This window comes from Anopheles coluzzii, chromosome 2 (assembly GCF_943734685.1).
Source record: "Anopheles coluzzii chromosome 2, AcolN3, whole genome shotgun sequence".
Taxonomy (NCBI): domain Eukaryota; kingdom Metazoa; phylum Arthropoda; class Insecta; order Diptera; family Culicidae; genus Anopheles; species Anopheles coluzzii.
In genome coordinates, this window is record NC_064670.1 from 122823309 (window position 1) to 122844903 (window position 21595).

A 21595-nucleotide genomic window follows, 5' to 3' on the forward strand; every position below is an offset into this window, starting at 1 on the left:
GGCCGTCGATGTGGAATATGACATTTCGCAAATGATTGTTATTTTTCCCCCCTCGCATTTGGCCTTGGTTAGTTCAGTCGCGAATAAAGAGACACAACACTAAATACTCAACGTTACGCAAATCTCTAAATCTTTGGCCCCGTGTGCAGCTGGCCGCTGCGGAGTAAAGTGTGCTTTTGGGTAAATTCACGTGCGTCCTTGTTTTCCGTGCACCGTTTGCAATGTCGGTGAAAATTGTGGCCAACGCCAAGCGTATGCTACTGTCGAAAAACCTGGCGCAATCTCAGCGAACCCCTCTGCTGTAAGTACTGCACGCGCGAAACACCCTCCCGCGCGCACACATGATAAGCAATTAGGCGATGAGTCGTAGGAAATAGATTTCCTTAACTGCGTCATTCTTTCCACTTTCGCACCTACCAGATACTCAACGTACAGGGGGATTTTCGATTTCACACCAATAACGAAAACGCGACGTGAATTTACCCAGAAGAAGCTTGTAGGGTGAGTACCCCGTGGTGGTGGTGGCGAAGGGGGGATGGTGCGAACCTTGAACTTCCCGCACGCGTGCTTCCTTCCTGGCAGCCATACAGAACCTTGGAAGGGTTTCAAGATCATGTCGCTCGTGTGTCATCTTGTTTGTTTGCTTTGCTTCGCTATTTGCAGGTACTCTATGCATCAGCTCTACTCCGTAGTGGCGGACGTTGAAAAATACAACACATTTGTGCCATTTTGTAAAAAATCCTTCGTGTACGACCGGAAACCGGGCTCCCTGAAGGCGGACCTTATTATCGGCTTTCCGCCACTGAACGAAAGCTACACCTCGAACGTACAGCTCATCAAGCCCTCGCTCGTCCGGGCAGAGTGTGTTGATGGGCGCCTGTTCAACTACCTGTTGACCGCGTGGCAGTTTAGCCCCGGGTTGAAGGACATACCGCAATCGTGCGTGATCGATTTCATGGTATCGTTCGAGTTCAAATCGTTGCTACATTCGCAACTTTCGAACCTGTTCTTCGACCAGCTGGTAAAGCAGATGGAATACGCGTTCATACAGGAAGCCGAACAGCGGTTCGGTCCACCGGCCATCAAGAGCCACGTGCTGGTATCCAACCAATCCTGACCCAAGCAACGCGACACGAATGGCAAAGAGCGTAAGACTTAGGTAGGAAATTAGGTAGCACAACTGATCGGAGTCGGATTTGCGGGATATGATGTAAAAAAGCACGCGCTCTTGTTGTGCCTGCTCGTGGACAGTATTTCCCCCATACCTTAACCCACGATTGACGACCAACGACAAGCGACGGACTGCAGGAGGATTTAAAGGACAGAGGACATACATATATTTTTGTTTTCGTTTTTGTTCCCTTAAAACAAATAGCTTTATTAGGTAGCGCGAACGAACGATTGCACACGACACGAATGGGACAACTTGTTCAGAATTGATTGGAGGCAAAGCATTTTTGATATTAATTATTATTTTGCTGGATGTGAATGATTGCCATGTAAATATTCATCAGATCAGATCCCCCACCAACAATTAACATTACATATTTATTTTGATCCCTCTCTCTCTGCCGAGTGGCAGAGACACCAAAAGGCTAAGGAGTGAATCCTGTTCCCTTCCCGTTTTCCAATATCAAATATGTTTGTAGCTGAATTTGTACAGATTATTTAAGAGCAAGTGATATTCAGAAAAAATACGCTTCACATTCAAAGATAATACGCTTAGGTGTAGATTGATGTGTTCGAATACGTCCGAAACATGGTCTCGGCTATAGATTCTAAATTGTCCATTGAGGTGTAAGACTAGGACAAGTTGTTGAAGGACTCCTTTGCGTGTCGCTAGACATTTCGTAAACAGTTGTATCTTTACGGTCTCCAACAGTTTAATCTATTTCGTCTCGGTTTACAGTTTAACTGCCATGTGCCAGTTAGAAGCAAGCAAAAGGAGCTATGAAATGTAGACGAATAATTTAATTTGTCTCATGAATATAAAACACCTGTCTCTCCACACTGTGCATGTCTAACGCCCGCTGCATAATGACGAATTCTGAGGAAACATTCTCAGCCAAAATTCCAAAAGGCAGACGCACACAATCCACCTTAGAATTAAACACGCCCATGCTGAATTGCTGTCGGTGATTGCCGTTGGTGTACCTCGAAGGTACAAGGATTTATGGAAATGCTAATTGAAGGCAATCTTTACCAAATAATCCAATACCGCGTGTGATCATGAACTGAGAGAGCTTCCAAACGTCCTTAAGGAACGTTTCTCACCCCAAATGGGTGACGAATCGTAAATCATTTACCATTCGGTTAAGCACCTTTCCATCCATTGACGACGACGACGACGTAGGATACGCCCAACGGCTACACTGGCCCCTCCGCGGGTCTGTGTGACGCGCTACGTTCTGATATCGTCCTGGCAAAGTGTGGGGGCAGTCTTTCAATCAATAACCATAAAACATGACCGTCATCGTTTTTCTTCCTTTTTTTGGTACGCGTTCCTTGAATGAGAACCAGGCTGTGAAGGACCATCGGTTCCTTACACTTTAGATAGGCTCGTTCAAGGATTACCATATTCTTCGCCCATGCATACATACTAACCTTTTTGGTACATTCCACTCCAATTGGACTGAACGGGAGTTGGGTATCTTAAAGGAAGAAATAAAAAAAAATAAAAATAAGCGGAAGAAATGTGCCACCCACCCACACTCAATGTGGCTGGGGAAGGCCATACTTGCTCCTGTAAATCGAGTGGTTCAAAGATCAAGGTCGGCAGCATGCATTTGCATGCGAAATCTAGCTTTATGCAAATGTTTACCCACCGGTCGCCTTACCTGATTAGAGCGGGGGCTCATTGGCACTGTGGACATGAGCTTTCCTTTTTCTGAGCACTTTTCTTCGGTCCTTAAATATTTCCGCAGTAATTTGCAATTTGCTCAGAAGGGGGCATCTCTATCGCTATCAGCTGGCGGAGTAAAGAAAATTAAATAATGAAACAAGACCGTGAAAAATGAAGCAATTAGCGGACTGGAAAGCGCCCTCTTGACCCTTCTGAACGGAAAAAAATCCACCCCAAGCTCATAAATGTTTGAAATTATGGCTTGGACATAAACTCATGAGTAAATATGCAAACATTTCAATTACAATTTCTCCGGCCCAATTTTAGTGCCCCGAGCACAATAGGGAAAGATGTATTTTATCTAACGAAGTGTAGTTTAGGGCTTTTCCGGTTTTATTTTTCACTAGGCTCTTTTGCTCCCTCCCCCCTTTTCGTTGCCCGCATCGATTTACACTACTGAGACTGAGGTTTGACCACATACACGGGCCGGACTGTGGCGGATTGCGTGTGAAACGTTCATTAGGATCGTAAAAACAAAACGTGCTGTTTGTGCGCGCGCGACCCTTTCCCCAGTGGGGGGGATGATAGCAATTGGGCGAACGGATGGGGGAATGGGGAAAAGGATCATTGATTAGCCGCAAAGGAGGAAGGAGCACTTACTACCAGCGCCTTCAAGCGGCGAGCTGTCGGCCGGTCATTAACGACTTCGTTACCTTCGTTAGGCAGAGATTGTTGTTTCTATCACCTTTTTTTCTTCTTCTTCCTCTGGTAGGCTTCGGGTGTGCTTTAGTTTATGAATTTCAAGAAGGACGCTGATTTGTGTGGGGGGGAGAGTGGGCACAGGATACGTGCAACACTGCGGCTACTATTTATTCTTTGCCCAGGTCGTCGCAGGCAGCATGTTTATAAATATAATCCACCAGAGCTCCACTTTCAAGGCCGACTGTGTGAAGTCCGCGTGGTTAATTATGGCATCCGCACACCACAGCTGGAATGTGGCATCAGAGGAAGCAGGCTGTGCGCAGCGAGTATGTGTGTGTGTGTGTGCTTCTCAGCATTGTGAAGTTGTCGTTTTCATACCCATTACGGATTGTTTCATAATGCAGGACAATATGTTGCGTTTTCGTTTTTATGTCCGACGATTCTGGCAGCGCCTCGTTGGGTTTATTACACTTTTATACAGCACACTTCGCAGGGATGTTCAGTTTGCAGGAATTCCTGTTACAGCTGTCCGCACTGCGATATGACTACCGGCAACTTCGGCTTGTTGTTCGGTCCCGTCGGAACGTTCTCAATCTTCCGCATAATCAGCAGTCCATCCAGCACGCGCCCAAACACGACGTGCTTGTAGTCCAGGAAGTTACACTTTGAGCAGGTGATGAAAAACTGGCATCCGTTCGTGTCCTTCCCACTGTTGGCCATCGAAAGCAGCCCGGGTGCGTCGTGCTTCAGCAGAAAATGTTCGTCCGGGAAGGTGGGAGTGCCGTAAATGCTCATAACGCCCGTTCCATCGCCCTGAGCGGGAGTAAAACCCCACCAAGAAAGAAAGCAAAAGTGCCATTAACAAGAGCACAACACAACCGATAGCACAAGTGACTGCTTACATTCACGAAATCTCCTCCCTGTATCATAAAGTCTTTGATGACTCGGTGGAAGCTCGAACCCTTGTACCCGATCGGGACGCCATCCTTTTTGTACTCCCCGGTACAGAACTGCCGGAAGTTTTCGCACGTTTTGGGCACCACGTCCGCGTACAGTTCAAACACCATGCGGCCAATTTCCTGTCCAAATTAAAAGTAAAATGTTGTACTCGGTCACTGTTTTCCAGCTTGCGACCCTTGCACCTACCGCTGTTCCGACCGTAATATCCATAAACACTACCGGATTGTTGGGATTGCGTAGCTGTCCTTGCATCTGCGTCCAGGTAGGCATTTTCGATGGGATTGATTAATACGATAAAAACTATTTGCGTTCAATTATACCGCGAGCAGAGTGTTGGCGTCTTCAAGCACGTTGCTCAATGAAATATCGAACAGATATCGACGTCGCTGGTCACGTACAAGGGCAAGTAATGCAACAGTTCAAAGTAGTGGGTAAAGTATTGCGGCGGCAACAGTTCACTCGTCTTTGCACTCCTGTCCACCGGCGCGTGCAGCGTTCGCTAAACCAAACTCCAAACTACGAAATGATTCCATGGAGTGCAAACAAAACTGTATTTACCGACAAAACGAGATTTGAAGCGGGCTCCAGGCAGTGTGGCCAGATTATTTTGGCGGTTTTCGGTAGGCGCATCAAAATTTTATCGGTAGTTTTCGGTAGGTTAAAACTCGAAACTTAACTCGAGTTGAAAGAAGTGAAAGCGAAAGAAGTGTTGAGCGTGATTGGGGGGGGGGGGGGGGAGGGGGACGGGGTACTAATGCGCAAAATTAAAGTTCCATTTCAAATGAATATGCATCCTTTACTTAGGATATGGATTAGATTTGGTTCAGCGGTTACACAAATGTCTTACTGAAGTGTTGATCTGAAAATGGTACTAGGAATTCTAAACCAAAGAATAACTAAGATGCTCATTCTTTTTTCTCAGTGGTGGCAAATTCTTATTCTTGTGGCTCCACGCGACCGCTTAGGGCCACTGCAGTGCTCCAGTGGATACGTTTTTATCGTACGTGCTGTAATTTGATTTTCGCTGGATTATTTAGATTGATTTGATTGTTTGGCTGAGTTTCATCGTTCAATGATTACAAAAAATTGAGATTTTTTCCTTCAAACCCAAATATATATACATCGGTATTTCTGGTCACTTTGCCCACAGGGCAAGGCGAGCTTTTGGCGGCCACCGTCGCAAAACCGTCGCAAAACGTCAAAACCGGCGTCGCATGTACTGCAAACCGACGTCGCCAGCGAGCGAAACTCGCAACGATTTCGAGGCGCTGGCGACGGTCGTTTTTGACGTTTTGCGACGGTTGTTGACCTTTCGAGTGAGCTTTTGCCCTGCGGTCCAGTGTGGCCAGATTATATTGGCAGATTTCGGCAGGAGCACTGTTGAGAACGCAACCGTTTAACCGTCTTGTGTACGACCAAAAAACTTTACGTAATCGTACAACCGCCTACCCGGATAGGCCATACAATTTGTATGGAAGAATGCTGTTTTTTGTGATTAAAAGAGTATGGCTGGTATTATTTAATCCGTTCGTAGCGGGAACGTACGGCGCTTACATGAAATTCTAGGGATGGCAACACATTTCTTGCGCCCGGTCCTACAACGTCGCGGTGAATAACTGTAGCAACGATCTAGTACGTTAGGAAAATGAGTGTCGGGACGTACGCCGCCGCTACGAACGGATTCAATAATACCAGCCTATATCTTTTGAATTTGTAGTAAGATTGGAATGAAAACTGTCTTATAGGTTCATAATAATGTTTTATAACATATCGTTGTAAAATTAGAATTTTAAAAATCCTATCAATATTTTTTTTAATCAAAAATGTGCAGTAACTCCAACACCCCAACCGGCCTTGCCGCATGTTTTAAGTGGATGCTTATGTCTTTTTCTTTTCTTTCAAATGTTGTATTACAGTTGTGTACAGTTAAATTTGATTGCATGATGTGTAACAATATTTTGAAATTAACACTGAAATCATCCCAAGCGCCACAGATTAAGCTTAAACGACTGGAAAATTGAATATCCATAGAAAAAAAATGAAAGCTCCACAGCTTCATTGGTTTGATCAATAGATGGCGTATTACAACTCATCATTATATTGCTATCCTTTTCTTGCAATGTGTTTCGACAAGTTTCATCTTATCATGACCTATATAGCCTTCTAGCTTTCTGAGCAAAAATCTATATGAATGGTCGTGTGGTCAGATACGTGGGTATCAACACCAACGACCATTACTCAAATCTCACTTGCTTCTGTGCTGGTGGTTTTCGTTGGAGTTTTGTATTTAAACAATCGTATCGCCGTTCTAGTTCTAGCGATGCATAACTTCAATGCGAAACCATACAACAGTACAGAGGAAATGAGAAAGCTCTCCTCCAAGCGATGAAGCTCAACTGGTTGGGGTATCCCACCAACAGAGAGCGCCACCAGCTTTTTCGCTATTTTTAGAATGCATGAGTCGTTTGCCGTCTGCTAAACGAAGTCTTTCTATATTCCGTTTAGGTAGAGAACTTGAGTCGTTTAGAAGCCGTTTAGTGGTCGTTTAGTGGATTTGTGGCACTTGGGATCTCTTTTAAAATGATACCAACCACTACAGGCAAACGAAATATAATTGGCTGAAAGTTAACACATACATTCATACTTTTGTCATAGTGTTACTGCCGAATAGGAATGGGTGTTTTGGAGTGCACCAATGGCACCCACGGCTCCAGAGCCAGATCTACACCAACAGCTCCAGAGCCGGATCCGCACCAACAGCTCCGGAGCCGGCTCCGTACCAACAGCCCGGAGCCGGCGGCGAATCAATGGCTCCAGAGCCGGCGATGAATCAAAGGCTCCGGACCAACGGCTCTGGACTAACGTTTCAATAGTTTTATGTTTTTATACTTAAATGTTTTTATACTTAAATATTTTATTACACTCATACAACATACAAAATAAATAAGATACACAATACACAATACACTTTAAAATAACAAGTGCGGTGGCCGCGCACCAGCCGCACCGAGCGCCCCTGCCGAGAGCTCCTGCTCGATCGGCTCGCAAACACACTCTAACTGTGCGCTCGGCGCACACTAAGCCTTGCGCTGCTTAGTGTGTGCGACAGTGTGTGTGACACACTGTCGTCCCCCTGGACGTTGACCGGTGGCAGCGCAACTGCCACGGCAAGTCCAGGGGTCGGCACGGCTGCCCACAACAAATAGAGACGGCATTGTATGATAGCGTATAAAACGAATCTATCATCTCGCAAGTGTAGAATATAACACCCGATGTGATTGTGTGATTGTTGAACAATGTTCAAAACCTATCGATTTTTTTATAGATTCCTTTCAACATTATTTACTCAGCTAATTATGGATATGTTTTAAAAAATATTTAAAATGATTGTTTTGGTGCAATCTGTAAAAACCGGCTCCGGAGCCGTGAACGTGGAGTAGTAGGTGCGGAGCCGACTCCGGAGCAGCTGGAGCGGAGTCAGCTTCGGAGCCGTGGGTGCAGAGCCGGCTCGGTTGGATTGGAGTGGAGGAGGTTCCGAAGTTGTCTGGAGCCGGTCGGAGCCAGTTTTTAATAAAACAGATTTTTGTGTTTCGGACTGGTGCACAATTGAGGATACTAAAGGATACACGCGGCTCTTCTGTATCAATCACTATATTCTAATATAAATAATATACAGTAGAACGTCGATTATTCGGCGGCGGATTAACCGGCGGGCGGCTTACCCGGCGCTCTAACACCACTCGAACACGACATCGAACATGAAAAATGTATGGGATTTGACATGTTTGTCTTGTTTGTTTGTGTCTGACAGTGCACCTCCATATGATTATATGGGTTTGATATATATATATGATTATATGTCGGATGTCGTGTTCGATTGCTGCTAGAGCGCCGCCTTAACCGTGCGCATAAATGTGACAGCTGTTCAAACGTACAGTGAACATTTGCTGCGATTGTCAAGTGGGCAACCAGTTTTTTGTGCAGCTCTGTAGTGTCTAGTGGTGTTTTCGAAATTTATTTTTCTTCATGAACAGTTGTTCATGAACAACAACCTATAGTTATTGATTAAAACAATATTCTACTAACGATTTATCGCTTGATTCAATGTGAATTAATCATAAAACTAGTGGATTATTTAATTTTTATATGAATTTGACATTTCTTATACCATTATCCGCGCAAATCGATTAACCGGCAAACGCCCGGTCCCGAGCTGCCCGGATAATCGACGTTCCACTGTATATGCTACAAGACTGTTGTGTGTGTCGGGTCGCAGCCTATGATCGAGTGCGAACCCTCGGTAGCCCAATCGCTCCCGAAGCCCTTAACGGCCATTCGGACGTCGGATGCTGTCAGTTCCACGACAGCATCGAGTCGCGGTTACACTGCACTGTTTCTGTACACAACACAGATGAGTATATTTTATAGATCGTGAACATATATGTTTATACAACAAGCAAAACAATTTAAAAATGTATATAACTTTTGAAAGAAACGTAAGTAAAACTTAGAAAAAGACTATTCATCCACTTAAAACATGCGGCAAGGCCGGTTGAGGTGTTGGAGTTAGGCTCGTGTCTGCGCTCCATCGGATGCGATTTTATCGGAAGGCCTGTCAAAATTTTATATAAGATTTGACAGATAACGTCGGACGTGCGATTTCGTCGTACGACGGAATCAAAAATTTTTGATTTCGTCGGACGCCGCATCCGATTTTATCTGTCAAACTAAATGTGTGGTGTTTTGTAGGAACAATCTCAACTTAATTTTTATTAATCGTTTTATTATTAAAATCATCCCAATAATCGCAATATTATACGAAAAAGCGTTTGACAGCACGTGCGATAAAATCGCATGCGATGGAGCACAGACACGTGCCTTACTGCACATTTTTGATTAAAAAAAAATATTGATAGGATTTTTAACATTCTAATTTTACAACGATATGTTATAAAACATTATTATGAACCTATAAGACAGTTTTCATTCAAATCTTACAACAAATTCAAAAGATATACTCTTTAATTGAGCCGGTCTCGTAGTACAGTCGTCAACTCGTACGACTTAACAACATGCCCGTCATGGGTTCAATCCCCAAATAGACCGTGCCGCCATACGTAGGACTGACTATCCTGCTATGGGGGGAAATCAATTAGTCACTGAAAGCCAAGCCCATAAGTGGTACAGGCAGGCCTTGACCGACAACGGTTGTTGAGCCAAAGAAGAAGAAGAAGAAGATACTCTTTTAATCACAAAAAACAGCATTCTTCCATACAAATTGTATGGCCTACCCGGGTAGGCGGTTGTACGATTACGTAAAGTTTTTTGGTCGTACACAAGACGGTTAAACGGTTGCGTTCTCAACAGTGCTCCTGCCGAAATCTCCCAATATAATCTGGCCACACTGGACCGCAGGGCAAAAGCTCACTCGAAAGGTCAACAACCGTCGCAAAACGTCAAAAACGACCGTCGCCAGCGCCTCGAAATCGTTGCGAGTTTCGCTCGCTGGCGACGTCGGTTTGCAGTACATGCGACGCCGGTTTTGACGTTTTGCGACGGTTTTGCGACGGTGGCTGCCAAAAAGCTCGCCTGACCTGCGGACCAGTGTGGCCAGATTATATTGGCAGATTTGGGCAGGAGCACTGAACGCAACAATTTAAATTTAATCAATTATTTTAATGATTATCCTGCTAGCAAAGAGAATGAAAAAGTGTGCGACTTTCAGACGAGGGGCATGTAGAAGCAGGGGGAGAGCGTGTTTTGGTTTCCACACAGTTTTTGCACTCACACAATTACACATGTGTGAATGTGTGCGTTCACTTTCAGCCTGCGCGCTCAGTTTGGTTTTCTCGCAGCGGCATGGTGGTATCGGTGTCTCTCTCGCACTAGTGCAGCTTGTTCGGGAAGAAACGGAAAGGGAGGGGTATGAGGAAAATACAATGAAACAGCTCGAGCGAGCGTTCTTTTCAGTGAGAGCGCCTCGTGTATTTTAAAGGCATGCAAGAGAGCGCCGGTCTGGTGGTACAGTCGTCAACTCGAACGACTTAATAACATGCCCGTCGTGGGTTCAAGCCCCGAATAGACCGACCCCCCATAGGTGGGACTGACTATCCTGCTATGGTACCAATACAGGGTTTCCCACGATTTATTGGTTGGTTCCCACGATTTATTGGTGCGTTCCCACGATTTTTTGGTCATTTCCCATAATTTTTTGGTAGCAACCCACGATTTATTGGTCGGTTCCCAAATATTATTGGTCGGTTCCCAAATATTATTGGTCGTTTCCCAAATATTATTGGTCGGTATTATATTATATTATATTTGGGAACCGACCAATAATATTTGGGAAACGACCAATAATATTTGGGAACCGACCAATAATATTTGGGAACCGACCAATAAATCGTGGGTTGCTACCAAAAAATTATGGGAAATGACCAAAAAATCGTGGGAACGCACCAATAAATCGTGGGAACCAACCAATAAATCGTGGGAAACCCTGTAAGTCACTGAAAACCAAGCCCACTTCACTAGGGGGTACAGGCAGGCCTTGACCGGTAGCGACTGTTGTGCCAAATGAAGAAGAAGAATGAGCAAGAGAGAGCATTCTCCCTGTAGTAGCGCTCCATCCGCCATTCATTAATTATCAACCCAAAACAACGGACTTCGGATCCGATCTTGGGCCGGACCCCCACCGTGTGTTTCTACCTTCTTCTCGCCTGAAAATTTCATTCTCTTTGTCTGTCGGGTAAGCTTTAACCGCCGACAGCGAGATTCAAATTCAAATTTAAATGACTTTCTTTGACGAGAAATTTTCGGTATCCACGCAACTGACATTTTCTACTTATTATGAACATTAAATTTTAACGGATAGAAAGTGCCAGGCAAACAAACGTGCATCAGCGCGTTAAGTAACAAATGTGGTTAACAATCCTTGAAATAGCATCCCAAGCGCCACAGAGTAAGCTGAAACGACTGAAAAATCAAATATCTGTGATTTTCGGTAGGATAAATGAAAAATCGGTAGTTTTAGGGTGGTCATCTGTGAATCGGTAGGCATATAAAAAATCGGTAAGAATACAGATAAATCGGTATTTCTGGTCACTCTGGCTCCAGGTATGTTCGGACGAGAGCTTTGACAGATGGGATTTGACAAAAACGATTCCCATCCGAGAAGGTTGACGTTTGCGGACCTGATCCGAGAACCATTTTTATTTCGCATTTGGAAGTCATTCGAAAACCTATTTTTATTCGGTTTTATGAAATTGTGTATTTTTTAATCACTTTCTTCAAATAATGTCACTTTTCAAAGTGCAAAAAACATAAAATGGAAATAAAATCCACCAAATATTTCACCATGATAAATCCATTCTTCATGACCGAGAGGTCTCCCACCGTGGTTGTCGCGGACCAATCAGCGATCGCCAACGAAACACGACAGGGAGGTCACTAACACTGAGCAAGCTAGCAAAGATCTTGCCGAACCTTTGCTTGGAGAAGACGTTCGATTTAATTCATCAATTTCTTCGAGTAAGTCAACCGTGTTTTTCGGAGTCGGCCGCAAAAGCCACGTAGAGTTTCCGACTCCAACAGTGGCCCTTTTGCCGCAGTACACGCCATTAACGCGCAACTTTCCTCCATTTGTGTAACATAGAGAGCGGCAAGGCGGAGAATCAATCATGAGCTGCCGGTTGCTGCTGGTTTGTCTGTGTGCCCTGGTGGCGGTGGCGTTTGCCGGCGAAGCCGACGTGCTGGATCTGACCGATAGCGATTTTTCGACCCGCGTCGCGGAGACGGAAACCACCCTTGTGATGTTCTACGCACCATGGTAAGTCGGGCGGAAGTGGCTTTTTCTTTAATTTCCTTTTCCATCGCTTGCTTTGTTTGCACCAGAATGAGAGAGGGTGTGTACGGGTGTGACAGAGACAGCGCTATGTAGAAAGTTCCGGATTGGAAGTTGGTTTTGTTTCACCCAACCACACACACAGACACACCTCCATGAATACCGGTGCCAATAACCTTTTTTGAGTCAGCGTTTTCATCTCCATGGTTGCCCTTCTTGGCTTGCTCTCTGCAATTCCATTCTAGGTGCGGACACTGCAAAAAGCTCAAGCCCGAATATGCCAAGGCAGCGGAGCTGCTACGTGGCGAAGATCCTCCGATCGCGCTGGCCAAGGTCGACTGTACCGAGGGCGGTAAGGACACGTGTAACAAGTTCAGCGTCAGCGGCTATCCCACCCTGAAGGTGTTCAAGAACGGCGAGGTGTCGCAGGAGTACAACGGCCCGCGCGAAGCGACCGGCATTGCCAAGTACATGAAATCGATCGTCGGACCGGCCTCGAAGGATCTGCTGACGGTGGAAGCGTTCGAAGCGTTCCTGAAGGTGCAGGAAACGTCCGTGGTCGGGTTCTTCCAGAAGGAGTCGGAGCTGAAGGGTGTCTTCCTGAAGTACGCGGACAGCCAGCGCGAGCGGCTACGCTTCGGTCACAGCAGTGCGCCGGCCGTACTGGAGAAGCAGGGCGAAACCGATGCCGTATTCCTGTTCCGTGCCCGCCAGCTGGCCAACAAGTTTGAGCCGGACTTTGTCAAGTTCGAGGGAACCACCAAGCAGGAGCTGGCCGACTTCGTGAAGGCCAACTTCCACGGGCTGGCCGGAGTGCGTTCGCGCGACACTACGAGCGACTTCAAGAACCCGCTGGTGGTCGTGTACTACGCGGTGGACTACGTGAAGAACCCGAAGGGCACCAACTACTGGCGCAACCGTGTGCTGAAGGTGGCGAAGGAGTTCGTCGGACGCGTCAACTTTGCCGTGAGCGCCAAGGATGACTTCCAGCACGAGCTGAACGAGTACGGGTACGATTACACCGGCGACAAGCCGCTGGTGCTGGCCCGCGACGCCAAGAACCAGAAGTTCATCATGAAGGACGAATTCTCGGTGGAGAATCTGCAGGCGTTCGCGACCGAGCTGGAGGAGGGCTCGCTGGAACCGTACGTCAAGTCGGAACCGGTGCCGGAAAGCAACGACGGACCGGTGAAGGTTGCCGTGGCCAAGAACTTTGACGAGGTGGTCGTGAACAACGGTGTCGACACGCTGGTCGAGTTCTACGCACCGTGGTGCGGACACTGCAAGAAGCTCACCCCGACGCTGGAGGAGCTGGGCACCAAGCTGAAGGATGAGGCCGTTTCGATCGTGAAGATGGATGCCACCGCCAACGATGTGCCGCCCCAGTTTGAGGTGCGCGGCTTCCCGACCCTCTACTGGTTGCCGAAGGACGCCAAGAGCTCCCCGACCCGTTACGAGGGTGGCCGCGAGGTGGACGACTTCGTGAAGTACATTGCCAAGCACGCGACGAGCGAGCTGAAGGGCTTCGACCGTGCCGGCGGCGCGAAGAAGACCGAGCTGTAATCTCCTTACCTCTTCATCCTGCCCCCTTCATTTCCCTACCGGCAGCCATCGTACGTGTACGTGGTGGTGTAGGCATTCCAAAAGGCTGCTTAGGTGCAATGCCGTTTCTTCAGATCTGTCAGCCCTCCATCCCCCCCCCCCCCCCCCCCCCCCGGTGCACTTTACCGTTCAGGCTTAGGAGGAGGGATGTCATTTTCATTTTCCCCTCTTTAAAATGTGTGGCTAGCCACCCAGAACAACCAGAAATGTAAGATTACGAAAGCAAGAGAGAGATGGAACGCACCTGCGATACAAAAGAACAAAACCGAAGGTCGTCCTATTTGACCCTGATGGCATCTTCTAGCTCTTAGCCACCGTGCTTATCGAATACTAGGGTGCTTTGGTGGTTGCCCCTATCAACAGAGCGCGAACCACATGCATACACATGGGCAGGCAGCGAATGCGCGAGGACGAACTGCATTTAATAGAAGAAAAATCTGTTTTCTAGATTTATTTTTTGTCTCGGGTGACGGCGTCGCTTGAGCAAGACAGCAGAAGGAAAAGAAGGGGACCGATAAGATAAGTCGTCCTATCGCTGAACGTGTAAACCTTCGCTTGTTGTGCGGTGCATACAAAGAACGCGAGGAGGAACATGCTTTCTCTTTTGTACGCACTACTTTTTCCACGTCCTTTCTTACTTTCTTCGAATCATTGCGTATTGTGAAAGAGCATTTTTTTTTTAAATAAACGAAAGTGAAAATGATCTATTAACATTAAACCGAGTGTTGCGTTTTGAGTTTAAGTGATTTCAAATGCAGCCGGATGTTGATTTGTGATTAGAATGCGATGCTTTACGTTGCTTTATAGCTCGTGAAAGGTCAGTAGAGACGAAATGTCCAATGGGGTTTTACAACAATTTCACTAAAAGCATGCTGTGCCGGCCACGTAAACCGTTGCGTCACGCCATATACATATTTCCCTCGGAGGGTGAAATTTATGGCACTGTTATCTATGTGGCAAGCGAAACAAGCGATTCAACATTCAAAAGGGGGACAGCAGCAAAAAGTGCTTAAACTAGCAGGAAGTGAGCGCTTTAGTGCGCGCACTGGTAAACAACAATGTGACACCAATTTGCAATTGCTTACAAAACATGCCGCGGCGTGAGTACGAAACAGCTTACAATTGTCTGCATTTTTTTTAACTGCTTTTCAGCAGCAATTTCCGCTGAGTTCAGTTTTTGTTTATTGGTTTTACATTTTTTGAATTATACACTTAACACGCCTTTACCTTACCGCTCCTCTGCCACTGGCCGCTGACCGAACAGTGAGCCAAATAGCTCATCTTTTGCCTCATCCGTCCATTCGTAGTCGGGAACCGGGGCCATGAAGTTAACCAGCTTTTTGTGTACCACATATCTGCAAATTGGGATGATTAATGCATGCGTCGGGAAAAAACATCCCTCCCCACCACTTACCGTATTTTCCGACCCTTGGACGCTTTCGTGTCGACCGTTTTCTTCATCTTGTTGCGAAGTTTCTGCAGCTCCGCCAGCTTGCTGGCAATTTCCTGCGGACTGTCCGTGGTGCTGGTTTTGTACTCAATCAATTCCCGCAGCATCTGGTGGTAAAAGTCCGAATCGTCGAAAATTTCCCCATCATAAACGGAGGACGGTGTTTGTTCTTCCCCTGCATCCCGGCCATCCTCCCGATCGGTGGGTTGTGTTGGACCCGCTGCCTCCGATGGAACCTCCCGCCCGAGCAGCGTATAACCGCCACGGTACAGTTGCGTCTTACGCACCAGCTCCTCCCGATTGATAAGACTGTCCTCGATTTTCTTCAACACGGACTGCGACTGCATTGGGTTGCTTCGCATCTTGGATGCGATCGTTGTCCGATCGTGCCACTTCATCAGCACACTGTTCCGATACTCCTCCATATCCTTGCACCTGCCAGCAAGCATCGCTTCGTATCCGTCCAGTGCGATCCGTTTCGGTTTGGACGACTTCGAGCTGGATGCAGTCCGTTTGGAACCACTCTTGAGCAGATCCTTCGTCTCAGCGAACCGACCCATCAGAAGTTCCTGCAGCTCGAGCATTCGATCCATTGCTTCCGTTACGGTCGCTACCGCTTGCTGTGCCTTGTCTCGAAATTCTTCATTTTGTGAGCGCAGCTTTTCGCACGCTTCCGGCGGTGGCAGACCGTTCGAAGCGAGCAAGCAGGGCTGCACCTTGATGCGCATTTCCAGCAAGCGTTCCCATATTTTCAGCTGATTCTGGACCGCTAAACCTTTGTTTATTGCTTCCTGGCGGTTTTCTTCCTTGAGCAGGGTGAGCTCCGGTTGCTTGGATGCTTGCTGCTTGCTTCTTGCCGTGCGCGCTGATGATGATTCTCCGTCTTCGTCCGAGGACTCTTCGTAATCCTCTCCGTCCGATTCGTCCTCACCATCTTCATCGTCATCGTAGTTGTCTCCGGCATCGTCATCATCATCATCCTCGCTATCATCGTCCTCTCGGGGTGGCTTTAGTAGCACAAGTGATTTAGGTTTGCTTTTCCGCACGCTACTATCATCTTCTTCCTCATCATCATCATCATCGCCACCAAGATCGTCCGAATCATCCCCAGCTCCGTCAGACTCTTCTTCTTCATCCTCACCGAAGGTTTCACTCCGCGAGGACACTGCTCCCTTGTACTTCCGGTCAAACTCTTCCAGGAATCGAACGTTGCGCTTGCGGAACTCACTCAATGCGGCATCGCGGCCCGCATCATCCGGCGTTTCATCAAACTCGCTGAACTTTGGCGCTGTCTCATCGCCCGACTCGTCCGAATGGTCCTCCGGGGCGAAAAGCTTGTTCAGCTTATCCGAAAGGGTCGCAGGCTTTTTCTTCATCCTGGCCGCGGGTGGAAAATTGGCGTAGAATCACGTTTTTTTGGGGGCGGGCTGGGTCGTGCTGCGTGCCTGCGTACGAGCAAAAACATGTGCACATGTGTTTGTTTTGAATTGGGAAGTTTGACGTTTGTCCCATACACACACACACACACACGCACACAAAGCGCTTCAGCTGTCAAACGAACGCCGTTCGCAAATGAAGGACGGATTATTCTATTTTCCTAATTAAAAATACAGAAATGCGCTTTTCTATTTGATATGGTGTCCAAAAAATAATTGAAATTCGTTAGTTTTTTCTTTATCCAATAGATGGAAAGTAATCTTTCTTTACTTTCCACAATTGATCACCATGTCTGTTGATCGACAGTCTGTTTACCTTGTTTCACACACTACCACCACCACACCACCACACCACCACACAAGGGTTGGTTTTACCCCCCTTTGCGGGGTAGCAGGGTTGAAAAGGGGAAGGTGGTGTAAATCCTGAAAGAAGACAAAGTTGGCATCGTAATCGGAGAGTATTTCGTGAAGTTGGCACATATTGTGTAAAGAGCTCCGAGAGTGAGAGTGCATCATGTCAGATGAAGAGTTCTTCCGTGAAATAAGGGAAACAATGATCGACGATACGCGCAAAATGTTGGAAAATGCTGGCTCATCGAGTGGCAGGAAGGGATTAGCGAAAGATAGCAGTAAAAGTACCACCACCTCCACCACCCCGCGGAAAGTGGAGAGCGCGTCGAACGGGGAAACGGAAAGCGGTACGGCGAAAGCAGTGCTTAGTGAACCACTTAACGCACTGGACGGTAAATCGAAGCACGTAAAACCATCTTCGACCTCGGCACACTTACCCCATACGAGGGCGGAGAAGACGTCGGACAGGAGCGGTAAGAAAAGGGAACCCAAGTGGAATCTGGCGGAAATGAATCAAGGTTCCGAAATGGGGGATACCAACACTACTACTACAGCGTATGCAGAATCGACTGATAAAGCGACGATGGAGCTGGTCACTCTGCAGCTTGAGCCCAGTGGCGAGCGGAAGAAGCCACCGGTGGCGGCTCCAAACAATGCAGCAGTGAGCAGTGATGCGGCCGAGTCTGATGACGATGATTCACCTCCACCAGTCGGGGTGCCGGAGGAGGCAACGGACAAGGACCGGACGAAAGCTAGAAAGTTGAAAAAGGAGATGAAGCGCAAGGTAAAGGAAGCGACCAAGCTACAGGAGCTGAATAAGAAGAAGCAGGGCAAGGATCAGTTATCGCAGCTAACAAGACAGATCCAATCGATACAGGCACAGATAGAGAATTTGAAGAAGGCAGCCAGACTGGATAACGCAGCAGGTGCAGGCAGGCCGGATAAAACAAGAGAGAATCCACTGAAAGCAACGCGATCCGTATCGGAATCGAGCAGCAGAAAGGAAACGAAACGAAAGGATAAGCCACAACCCGCAACAAGTACGAGCAATGCATTCACGAACGTAGCGGTGATCGGTGGCGATGAGTTGCCACCGGAGCATCGACTGCTCGTTCAGTTGTTTATGCTTAGCTCCAACCAGCGGAAAAAGTTCCTCGAGCGGCAGGGAATGGAGCTCGGGCTGCTTACTCCCCATCCGCACAAGAAGCACGTTGTGTTGGTCAACAAGGACATTCAGCATGTTGCCGAAGGGTTAGCTACGCAGGCCAGACAGTATCTGGCCGAATGTAGAGAAGCTGCACTGCCGGCAGCACCGGCAAAGCAACATAAAGACTCATCCCTCCAGGGAGCCACTGCCAACTCCAGCCACGACAGTAGCAACTTCAAACCGAAACGATATAGTAGAGGAACGTACGAGGAGCAGGTCACTTACCTGCTGAATGATGGCAATGTGCGCTCGGAGGAGGACTACGACCCGCGCCTTATCCTTCTAGACATCCGGGACAAAGCGAAGGAAATAATTCAGGAACGGTTGGACACATTCGTGCAAGGATTGGTGACACTGAATGTCGGCTACGTCATCGAGGGCTTTGTGCGCATCAACGCTCGCAACAATATGCAATCGTTCGTGGATGATGCATCACAGGTGGGCAATGTTTACATCAATTCCATTCTGCTGCGCCGCTGCGCCATGGAAGGTGATCGAGTGCGGGTGTTTGTGATGCCTAAGGCACCGTCGGATGATTCCGCCACCAGTCCAAATGCAAATGGAAACGATGAGTCGGCGGAAGAGGACGCCACGCAGCAGGCTGGGGGGAAAACTACGCAAAACAGTGTCGGCTTCGTAATGGCCATTTTGGAGAAGCGGCACAACCGGCAGTGCGTTGGCAAGTTCCTTGCAGCGGCACCGGGCAAGAAACATTACCGCGTGTTCATGCCAAGAGACATGCGCATACCACCGGTGCGTGTGTTTAAGCAGGACTGGCCAAATGCACTGCTGAGCACAAACATCGTCAAGCTGAAGGACGATAAGGAGGAGAAGGAAGATCGCAAGGTGCCGCAAACGGGCGACGTGGATGTAACGGACGTCCTGTACCAAGCGGAAATCATCGAGTGGCAGGATGAAGTCCCGATCGGCACGATACTGAAATCGATCGGCAAGTGTGGCGTGCTAGAGGTGGAAAATGAATCCATCCTAATCGAGCACAACCTGGACGTGACGCCGTACGGGGAAGCCATTCTGGCACAGCTGCCGGCCGTACCGTACTGCATACCGCAGGAGGAACTCGAGCGGCGGGAAGATCTGCGCGGGGAGTGCATCTTCACGATCGATCCGGCGACGGCACGCGATCTGGACGATGCGCTGAGCTGCAAGCAGCTCGAGAATGGCAATTATCAAATCGGAGTGCACATATCGGACGTAACGTACTTCCTGCGGGAAAGCTCACCGCTGGACGAGCTGGTGAAGCTGAGGGCCACCTCCATCTACATGGTGGACACGGTGTACCACATGCTGCCGAAGCAGCTGTGCAACACCTGCTCTCTACTGCCCGGAGAAGATAAGCTGGCCTTTTCCGTGTTCTGGGAGATGCAGCCCGATGGGACGGTGCTGAGTACGCGCTTCGCTCGCACCGTCATCAACTCGTGCTCGCAGCTCTCCTACGAACACGCGCAGCTAATGCTGGACAATCCGAGCTGTGAGGTGGAGGAGGATCAGTTCCCGGAAATTATGCACGGCTACAACGCCAAGCAGCTGTGCAAGATTGTCAATACGCTGCAATCGATCGCGGTGCAGCTGCGCCAGCGACGCATGGACGATGGGTGTTTGAAGATTAATCAGCCCAAACTCACCTTCCGCCTCGATCCTGCCACCGGTCGACCGATCGAGTACGGTGTGTACAAGGTGCGCCCGAGCAATGAGATGATTGAAGATTTCATGCTGCTTGCCAACACTTCCGTTGCGAATGCGATCTACAAGGCATTCCCGGAAATTTCGTTACTGCGCGCCCACAGCCCGCCGGCCGAGAACATGATGAAGAATCTCGTCCGCACGCTGTCCCTGCATGGGCACGCCCTATCGTACGCCAGCCCGAAGGACATCCGGGAGTGTATGGAAACGATCATCACTACGTCGGAGAACCCGGACGCTACCCGGAGCGTGCTGAGTGTGCTGCTCGCCAAACCGATGATCCGGGCACAGTACTACTGCTCGCTGTATGCGACCACGCCCGAGCACTTTATGCATTACGCGTTGGCCATACCAATGTACACGCACTTTACCAGCCCCATCCGACGGTATGCCGATTGTCTGGTGCATCGAGTGCTGGCCGCCGCACTAGCGATCGATGTGCAGCCGAAACGGTCGCCCGAGGAGCTGCAGTGTCTGGCCATGATTTGCAACGAGAAGAAGTACAACGCCAAGTGTGCGGGCGAGGCAAGTTCGCTGCTGTACTTCCGCCACTGGTTGGAGGCTGTGGGGGAGTACGAAACGGAGGCTGCCGTTATGGGATATGCCGCCCATCATATCGAGCTGGTGCTGATACACTCCGGCATTGTGCTGAAGGCTGCCACTAAGGTAAGAGGGGTTCGATTGGATGAAACGGGTATGGAATGTGCACTAACGCTTACTTCCACTTCTAGAAACTGTCCACCGTTGCCACGGTCGTGTATAAACCGACCGAACCGGTCGCGAGCTGCATGCTGATTCCGAACGATACCTCCATACCACCGGTCGAGTTGACAATCTTTACCAAGGTCCGTGTCACGGTAAAGGTCATAAAGGATACGATCATCGTAAGTTCAGTTCTTCCCATCGCAACGCAGGAACAATCCGCTTCACAAACCGTGGCACAAACCGTTGAGCAATCGGTGACTGATTTAAGCGAGGAAATGAAATCCGCTCGCATCTACTAGAACGATCTTAAGTGTTTGCATTTGCATCACAGCATAGAACGTAACGTTTCCCCCCTGTGCAACGGATACTCTTCTTTTTTGTCAATTTTTCGCGTAGTTTTACTTTAATTTAACGTACCATTGTGTTTATAAAAACGCGCATTTGGACACCATTTTAGGGAGTTTAGCAGCCCTACGAGACGCACAAATAATTGTGTAAAGTAAATGTTTTTTTTTAGATGTAAGCTTGCAATCAGGGCCGCGGTTACTTTGTACAGACGATGTACTCTGTACGACTTAATAGTAAGACTGCTGTCCGAGTTCACACTACTCATGTGATCCTTGCAACACGTTTGGATCACTTATCGGCGGCTTTGGGTACAAAACGTAACGCGTCGCAAATAGCCGTATCGATGAGTCAGAAAAAAGTTTTAGAGTAAAAAAAAAGAAAAAAAAATCAAATATTTTAATAATAACGTATCTGCACGCAGATACCATAAACCCCCATAGAGCGCTGT

At 48.0% G+C, this 21595-nt stretch overlaps 5 protein-coding genes across 6 annotated transcripts; 3 read left to right on the top strand and 2 right to left on the bottom strand.

Annotated features, from left to right (window-relative positions):
* The first annotated feature begins 66 nt into the window (after positions 1-66).
* On the top strand, positions 67-1717 carry LOC120948917 (coenzyme Q-binding protein COQ10, mitochondrial). The gene is made up of 3 exons (XM_040365773.2): positions 67-301; positions 421-501; positions 664-1717. The coding sequence occupies exons 1-3, from the start codon at positions 222-224 to the stop codon at positions 1115-1117; spliced, it is 615 nt and encodes a 204-aa protein (XP_040221707.1). The 5' UTR covers positions 67-221; the 3' UTR covers positions 1118-1717.
* Positions 1718-3962: 2245 nt separating this feature from the next.
* LOC120948918 (peptidyl-prolyl cis-trans isomerase H) lies at positions 3963-5112 on the bottom strand. Of its 2 annotated transcripts, XM_040365776.2 has the most exons (4): positions 4825-5112; positions 4691-4756; positions 4447-4623; positions 3963-4357 (listed from the first exon to the last, which is right to left on the bottom strand). In XM_040365776.2, the coding sequence occupies exons 2-4, from the start codon at positions 4754-4756 to the stop codon at positions 4064-4066; spliced, it is 537 nt and encodes a 178-aa protein (XP_040221710.1). In that variant the 5' UTR covers positions 4825-5112; the 3' UTR covers positions 3963-4063. The 2 variants fall into 2 exon arrangements, with proteins under 2 accessions (XP_040221710.1, XP_040221709.1); XM_040365775.2 differs by having other exon boundaries at positions 4691-5110.
* Positions 5113-11908: 6796 nt separating this feature from the next.
* On the top strand, positions 11909-14667 carry LOC120948274 (protein disulfide-isomerase A3). Its single transcript, XM_040364430.2, has 3 exons — positions 11909-12034; positions 12159-12332; positions 12593-14667. Exons 2-3 carry the CDS (start codon positions 12184-12186, stop codon positions 13908-13910), a joined length of 1467 nt encoding a protein of 488 aa, XP_040220364.2. The 5' UTR covers positions 11909-12034; positions 12159-12183; the 3' UTR covers positions 13911-14667.
* Positions 14668-15071: 404 nt separating this feature from the next.
* Positions 15072-16877, bottom strand: LOC120948273 (protein Aatf). Its single transcript, XM_040364429.2, has 2 exons — positions 15364-16877; positions 15072-15304 (listed from the first exon to the last, which is right to left on the bottom strand). Exons 1-2 carry the CDS (start codon positions 16773-16775, stop codon positions 15178-15180), a joined length of 1539 nt encoding a protein of 512 aa, XP_040220363.2. The 5' UTR covers positions 16776-16877; the 3' UTR covers positions 15072-15177.
* A 368-nt stretch (positions 16878-17245) lies between these two features.
* On the top strand, positions 17246-21586 carry LOC120948271 (DIS3-like exonuclease 2). The gene is made up of 2 exons (XM_040364419.2): positions 17246-20760; positions 20826-21586. Exons 1-2 carry the CDS (start codon positions 17350-17352, stop codon positions 21096-21098), a joined length of 3684 nt encoding a protein of 1227 aa, XP_040220353.2. The 5' UTR covers positions 17246-17349; the 3' UTR covers positions 21099-21586.
* Positions 21587-21595: the final 9 nt, after the last annotated feature.

Coding starts and splice junctions, on each gene's coding strand:
- LOC120948917 (XM_040365773.2), top strand. CDS start 222: ATGTCGGTGAAAATTGTGGCCAACGCCAAGCGTATGCTACTGTCGAAA. Junction 302..420: donor TCTCAGCGAACCCCTCTGCT/GTAAGTACTGCA, acceptor CGCACCTACCAG/ATACTCAACGTACAGGGGGA. Junction 502..663: donor ACCCAGAAGAAGCTTGTAGG/GTGAGTACCCCG, acceptor CGCTATTTGCAG/GTACTCTATGCATCAGCTCT.
- LOC120948918 (XM_040365775.2), bottom strand. CDS start 4,774: ATGCCTACCTGGACGCAGATGCAAGGACAGCTACGCAATCCCAACAAT. Junction 4,624..4,690: donor ATATTACGGTCGGAACAGCG/GTAGGTGCAAGG, acceptor TAATTTGGACAG/GAAATTGGCCGCATGGTGTT. Junction 4,358..4,446: donor AGGGAGGAGATTTCGTGAAT/GTAAGCAGTCAC, acceptor ACTCCCGCTCAG/GGCGATGGAACGGGCGTTAT.
- LOC120948274 (XM_040364430.2), top strand. CDS start 12,184: ATGAGCTGCCGGTTGCTGCTGGTTTGTCTGTGTGCCCTGGTGGCGGTG. Junction 12,333..12,592: donor GTGATGTTCTACGCACCATG/GTAAGTCGGGCG, acceptor ATTCCATTCTAG/GTGCGGACACTGCAAAAAGC.
- LOC120948273 (XM_040364429.2), bottom strand. CDS start 16,775: ATGAAGAAAAAGCCTGCGACCCTTTCGGATAAGCTGAACAAGCTTTTC. Junction 15,305..15,363: donor TCCAAGGGTCGGAAAATACG/GTAAGTGGTGGG, acceptor CCCAATTTGCAG/ATATGTGGTACACAAAAAGC.
- LOC120948271 (XM_040364419.2), top strand. CDS start 17,350: ATGTCAGATGAAGAGTTCTTCCGTGAAATAAGGGAAACAATGATCGAC. Junction 20,761..20,825: donor TGCTGAAGGCTGCCACTAAG/GTAAGAGGGGTT, acceptor TTCCACTTCTAG/AAACTGTCCACCGTTGCCAC.